At 31.0% G+C, this 6,877-nt stretch overlaps 1 protein-coding gene across 17 annotated transcripts in view; it reads left to right on the top strand.

The window, feature by feature from the left end:
- LOC111714758 (uncharacterized) overlaps positions 1-6,169 on the top strand; it is a gene marked incomplete at its 5' end in the record, with an annotated part of 11,669 nt that extends 5,500 nt beyond the window's left edge. For 4 of the 17 annotated variants that reach the window (XM_023489953.1, XM_023489948.1, XM_023489952.1 and 1 more), the window contains 1 exon segment: positions 432-907. In XM_023489953.1, the coding sequence (XP_023345721.1) occupies positions 432-510 (79 nt within the window). 17 annotated transcript variants of the gene reach the window in all.
- Positions 6,170-6,877: the final 708 nt, after the last annotated feature.

Below are 6,877 nucleotides of genomic sequence, written 5' to 3'. Positions count from 1 at the left end.
CACGGTTTTTAGCGCATTTAAGCCGGGGGGGGGGGCTTTTAAAATTTTCATGCGACCCAAACCTCTTATAAAATGCAGAAAACACAATCACACCCACACCCACATTTGTTTTAACTAACTTATTAATTTGTGTTTGCATGTTTTTTTTTTCAAGTGATCGTTTAATGGATTTGTATTTAGTTTTGTAATATTAGTTGTTTTGTTAAAGTTAAAACAAAGGGCGAACAATTTTTATTTCAGTTCATAATTGATGATTGCAAGATTTTGAAAAGTGTTCACCTTTCATTTTTTTTATCAAAATAATATTTGAACATTGATTTGAACAAGAATACATTTTCCTAGAAGTTCAAATATTATTTGATCATGTTTTATCACGCAACAGAAGCAAGTTTGTTTTCACAGGTTTTTAAATAACGATATCATCGTTTTAGGGCAAACGAAGTATTAGATTTTAACGTGGGAAGTTTCAATGAGCACGACCAGACCGAAGCAATAATATCTGTACATTAAGGAGATTGCTCCCGGATTTTACCAGTAAAAGTAAAAGTAAAAGTAAAAGTAAAAGTAAAAGTAATAGTAAAAGTTTAGTCAATTTAAAACCCGGGAAAAGTCCCTTTAATAATTTTGAGTTAGTTCTGTACAAATGCACATTGCACAAAGCTATTTTTTATTATTTTATTGATTTATTAATTTTATCTAAGAAGGATTAATAATTGTAAAGGTAAATTTTTCCGTTTACTTAGATACAAAAATTGTCAGAATGAATTCGAATAACAAGAAAAAAATGATTTTTGGTGTTCGACAATTGTGCAAAAAAAGCAAATGTGATAGCAAAGGCATTATTAGTGTTGATTGTACATAATTATATGTATATAGATGTAGAATATAAATATACTTTATTTTATTCTTTTTTTATTATTTGACATTTTGTTTTCTTCAAAGATTCTCCTAATTGACAAGAGACGGCATCAGATATTTATCCAAATTTTGCGAATACAATTTCTTTTTAATTTTCAGATCTAGAAAAATTTAATAATAGATATTTATATCTTTATAATGAGACGATATTTTTATATTATAACGAGACACAATCAAAATCGTTCAGTTGTGCTGATACCATTTCTTTATATTATTAAAATCTTTGGTTTTATGTGTGTATGACGTATGAATGAGGTTTAACGCAAAAATAGGTCAATTTCAAACTTGTTTATTTCAATTAAATATACCTTGCTACTAACGTTTCTGTAAATAAAAAATAACTAATTGGTGAAGATTTCCATCAAAAATGTAGACAGCCGAGAGCTGATATTTCAGAAAAAATATATTTCCTAGATGACCATTATATTTTCTTAATCACATTAGGGACACAGCAATCACGTAGACTGACGTTTTTCCCATTTCCAATTTGAGTCAAATTTATATATATCTTAAAAAATTGTAAATAACTTCTAATTATGTTTATTTTTTAATTTCAATCCACCTTTTACACCAACCCTTTATCTTCTTACACACTATAAACATGGGTCACTAGTTCAAACATTGCACTGAAAATCAACAGTTTGGAAATGAGCTTTGTTTAAAACTAAGGAAGCACAATTTTTTTATTTTTCTGAGAAAAATCTCGTAAAAAACAGTATACATGTAAATATTCTTCAATTACATCGTTTTTGCCCTGAAAATTTCCTTTTATGAATCTCTGAAAGGGAGCTATAGGGGTAATTTTACAAACAGGGGTACCCACAATGGATGGTGTATACCAATCTTGGAACCCTTATACTTTCATGGATATATGGATAGTTAGGTTCGGTCTCCTCAAGTTGATGTTTTTCACGCATAATAAAGTCACAATTCAAAATATTTGATTTTTAGATCTAAAACCATTTCGCACAATCTTTAGTATTTAATGCAAGCAAACATTCCGCACAACAGAATTCCGATTGGAAACCCCCTAACATGTGTTAGAGTAGTTAGAGAAATATACGTTAATGTGTATACATTATACAATATACATTGATTAAATTGCGCATTATAGCTACATTTTAAATATACTCTAAACCTAAGAAGTGAAAATCTTATCAAACGAGGTAAAATACTACATATATTACTCCGTAATTTTTAACCATCATTCGCATTTCAAAATTTGTGGGTCCCTTAAAAATGTGGAATAGGATGACGACATTTACGCAATCTAATGAGTATTTAAAGTTACAAAGAGAATAAGTAAGAAGAAAAGAAGAATGTGTGTGAAGTACAAACTAGACAGAAGGACAAGATAAAGCGACAATAATAGGACGACCTTGTGACCTCGTAACTCCTAGTTTTGATTTATGAATAGTATGAGTATTCAGTACTTAGTTCAAGTTATGTATTAAAAGTGTAAAATATTTTGTTATTCTCGAAAGACCTTCAATAAGAGAACTTACGATTTAAAATATTAAATATTTTAATTGTTCTTGAAATTAACTTATATTATAACGAGACACAACCGGCTATGTAAGGTAGTTAAACTGAGTATGCAGTGTTGTGGACAAAATTTAGGATTCATTTAAGACATATAAAACTTTTTAAAGATCTGTAAATTCTGAGTTTGAGCTCAAAGTCGACGTTAAAAAAATCGTACTTTTGGGTGGGTAGTGTTTTTTAAATTATTAAATAACGACGACAAAAAATGTAAACAAAATTCTACATGAAACTAATTAGTTGTTTATGAACAGGTTGAGAAAATAAAAATTAATCTTTTCATCGAAAATAAGTATTCAATTATTAGTTTCTATAATCTCTCATTATTCACAAAGATTTTCTGGTATTTTTATTGAAAAGACGACTTTTGAAGAATTTGTAGAATTCTGCGAATAAATTCATAGAAAATAAGAAATTCAATATAATGATGAAAATGAAATAATTGATTCTAGCGTTGATTTGCTTCATTTTTTTCTGTATAATTTACTTCATTTTTCGTCGTCGATATTTAATAATTTAAAAATCCGATACTGAAAACGTACCCACCCTAATTCATGATTTTAAACATCGACTTTGCGCTCAAACTCAGTAATTATACATCGTGGAAACGTTTTATGTGTCTCAAAAGAATCCTAAAGAATTTTTCCACAACACTGCATACTCAGTTTAACTACCTTACATAGCCGGTCTGTCCCTTTAAGTTTTCAATGTGCGTACGTTGCACAATTGCTTTGTTTTATGCTCATCATGGGCCATAATTAAACATGTTAAAACAAACACACAAGTGTGTAGTGATAGAGAGTCAGCCAAGCTAGGAATCTTGTAAGAGCTATTTAGTAAGACAAACAGTTTTTTGAATTAGATATCGGGTTTTTACTACAAGGTCACCCACAAAGGATGAGACTGTAAAGACGACCTAAAACTCTGCATTTGACTATTCTGATTTCTGAGGTAAAATTAAGTCTGCCTTGAATTATGGCTTGTTCAATGATTACAGGAAAATGGAAATTAAGAGAGGTTAACATAACCGTATTATAAAAGTTAATCTACATTTACTTAATTTATAATTGTCAAGGGTGTCCCTCGCAATCGTCACTTAATGAGTCACTGCCCATGTTAAATGGGTCACCCTGTACTTAGCAGTTTCATTTTGCATGGGCACAAATTAGAGCAATACATTAAAAGAATTCAAACATTTAGCCAGCTGCCGGAATCATATAGTTTGTCGGAATTATAGCTCAACATCCTCTTTACCTAAAGTTGTCTTTTTCCTAAAGTTATAAGACGACCTTTGGAAAGTGAATGATGGCCATAATTTTAAATAAGTTAAAGATATAAGAAGTCTTATACTAATCTCTGTAATAATTTAGAAATCAATAATCATCATCAAATACAAAATGATAATAATATAACCCACGTTGTTATCAACACGTTCATCGAACGTAATTAACCATTAGTTTATTTAATGGACAATTTTTCTCATAGGATAAATTTAACTTAATAAAATTGTTATTATGGATTTCCTACCAGATTTTAAAAGAAAGTTTTAAATCAATAATGGAAGTATTTCATTTGATGCATCTGTTGCAGCGTGACAGTTTAATCGTGAAGAAACCTGAAACTTGTGAGCTGACATGTGAGCAGTGTCCCAGTATCCCTAGCTAGGTAAGCATGTGAGCAGTGTTCCAGTATCACTATCTAGGTAAGCATGTGAGCAGTGTCCCAGTATCCCTAGCTAAGTAAGCACGTGCGGAGTGTCCCAGTATCCCTAGCTAGGTAAGCATGTGAGCAGTGTCCCAGTATCCCTAGCTAGGTAAGCATGTGAGCAGTGTCCCAGTATCCCTAGCTAAGTAAGCATGTGAGCAGTGTCCCAATATCCCTAGCTAGGTAAACATGTGAGCAGTGTCCCAGTATCCCTAGCTAGGTAAGCATGTGAGTAGTGTCCCAGTATCCCTAGCTAGGTAAACATGTGAACAGTGTCCCAGTATCCCTAGCTAGGTAAACACGTGAACAGTGTCCCAGTATCCCTAGCTAGGTAAGCATGTGAGCAGTGTCCCAGTATCCCTAGCATACAGTGTTTATTTCATTGTTCAGGTTATGGTGTTCATTTTACAGTTCGGGTTACAGTGTTCATTTCACTGTTCAGGTTACAGTGTTAATTTCATAGTTCATCAGGTTACGATGTTCATTTCATAGTTTTGGTTGCCCACATAATAAGATATTTTATTATTAATAACTGTTAATCGTTTTGTATTTCAGCATCGAATTAAGCAGTTGTAAAATTGGAGATTTTTCGAGAAAAAGAAGCTTTTTCAGTCCAATACAGCTCAAAAGCAACTCTTGCTTTAATCAATTTCAAGAGACAATAGTAAACAAATTTTGTTGGGAAAAAATATTTCTGGCATTTTATTTTTTTTCCTCAATGTAATACAATTTAGTTTTTGAAATAATTTGATTTCGTTAAGTTTAAAAAATTTAAATGGACACCAAAGATTGAGCAACGTTCTCACTTATCCTTTTTGTTTGTTTTTGTTTTGTTTAATTACCGTACACTGTGCACATGAGCAATGTCAGGTTTGGCTCGGTCATAGATTAATTAACAATAATAGATAAGCCAGGACACTAGATGTTGTCTTTTCAAGATTTTAAGCAAAAACCCAAAGGAATTCCGCGCAGGCAGCTTTGAATTACAAGGCGGAGAGAGGGAATGAGATGCCTGCGCAGATCTCTTTTGGGCTTCTGTCTCAGGGTTATTGTAAACCAAAACCCCTAAATCTGTTATTGTTAATTAATCTATGGGCTCGGCATTTAGAAATGAAATCAGATAAAAATATATCAGTCAATTGACTTGGGGCTCTCATGTTTTGTAACAACATGTTTAATGACTGTAAGAAAAGTAACTACATTTAAAGGTTACAATAATGTCGCAAACAAAAACACAGAATAGACATAATAAAGCCATGAATCTATATATATATGATTAACTTTAGATTGCAAAAAAGAACTAGATATCTAAAAAAAATTTTACCCAAAAAGGCCTCCACAGATTTTTTGTTTTTGTTTTTGGTGTTGTGTCTTAAAACAAAATTCTGAAATAGCTCTTAAGTACACAGCGGCGTACAATATTGACAATTTTCAAAAGTTATTATGTTCCGTTATTCACTGCAGTATTAGAGGATTTAAAATTTAGTTAAAGTGAGAGTTGGCGAAAAAAGAAGTGTCCTTTGTTAATGATCTGTTCTGGATCCCGAATATTATTAAAAATATTTATAAATTTATATTTATTTAATTATACCCACAATTTCTCTTTTCGCGAACACTCCATTAATGTATGTGCAATATTTAAATAATTTTATTATATTTCCAAAGAAAAAAAAAGAAAAAGTAAATAATATCCGTAAACCTAAAATCGCTTTGAAACAATCTATATTCTATGTGTTGGCACTTTGTACCATTTTCCTACTTCACATTAGCTCCATTTTAGCTGTATTCTTAAACATACCAGCTCATTATAGCTACATGCTTAATCTCATTGGCTCCATTATAGCCGAAAACTTAAGCACACCAGCTAAATTTTACATCCATACTTAAACATATCAGCTTCATTATAGTTCCTATACTTAAACACATCAGCTCTATTATAGCTGAATACTTGAACACACCAGCTCAATTATAGATTCATACTTAAAAACAGCAGCTCCATTATACCTGCATACTTAAAAAGTAAACACAGTAACTCCATTATAGCTGCATGCCTAAACACACCAGCTCCATTATATCTACATACTTAAGCACACCAGCTCCATTATATTTCCTTACTTAAACACATCAGCTCCATTATATCTGCATACTTTAACACTTCAGCTCCATTATTGCTGCATACTTAAACATAACAGCTCCATCCTTAACACATAAATTTTAGAAACTTAAGAACACCAGCTCAATTAATCAGTAAACACACCAACTCCATTATAGCTGCATACTGAAACACATCAGCTGCATTATCTCCATACTGGTATAGCTGTATTTTTCTTATGAATGTTTAATGTCTAATGTCTAATGTAAGGAAACACTACTAAGTGTATAAAAATATTGACTCTGGTAAAAATAGCAAAGTTTTATTTTTATAGAAATTGTTAGTTTATTTTAGTTGTAAACAAATGCCATATATATGTCCTGAAAATCATATTTCAAACATTATCATCAAATTTACTTTGTTGTTTATTTATATATCGACAAACTTAGCACAATTTGTAATATTTGGAAAGATCTTTAAATAAACTTTTTAGAAAATTTTTTTATATATTTATTTATTCAAAATACAAGGTACTCCATTTTTTTCTTCCGCATATAATTTCTTTGACTATTCTTCAATGTTTGACATCTTTATCGAATTGCAAAGATTATCCCTTTTAAA

The sequence above is a fragment of the Eurytemora carolleeae genome, unplaced genomic scaffold, assembly GCF_000591075.1.
Source record: "Eurytemora carolleeae unplaced genomic scaffold, Eaff_2.0 scaffold1647, whole genome shotgun sequence".
NCBI lineage: Eukaryota > Metazoa > Arthropoda > Copepoda > Calanoida > Temoridae > Eurytemora > Eurytemora carolleeae.
Note: the sequence above shows the minus strand (reverse complement) of the source record. Positions and strands in the feature narration are given on the sequence as shown.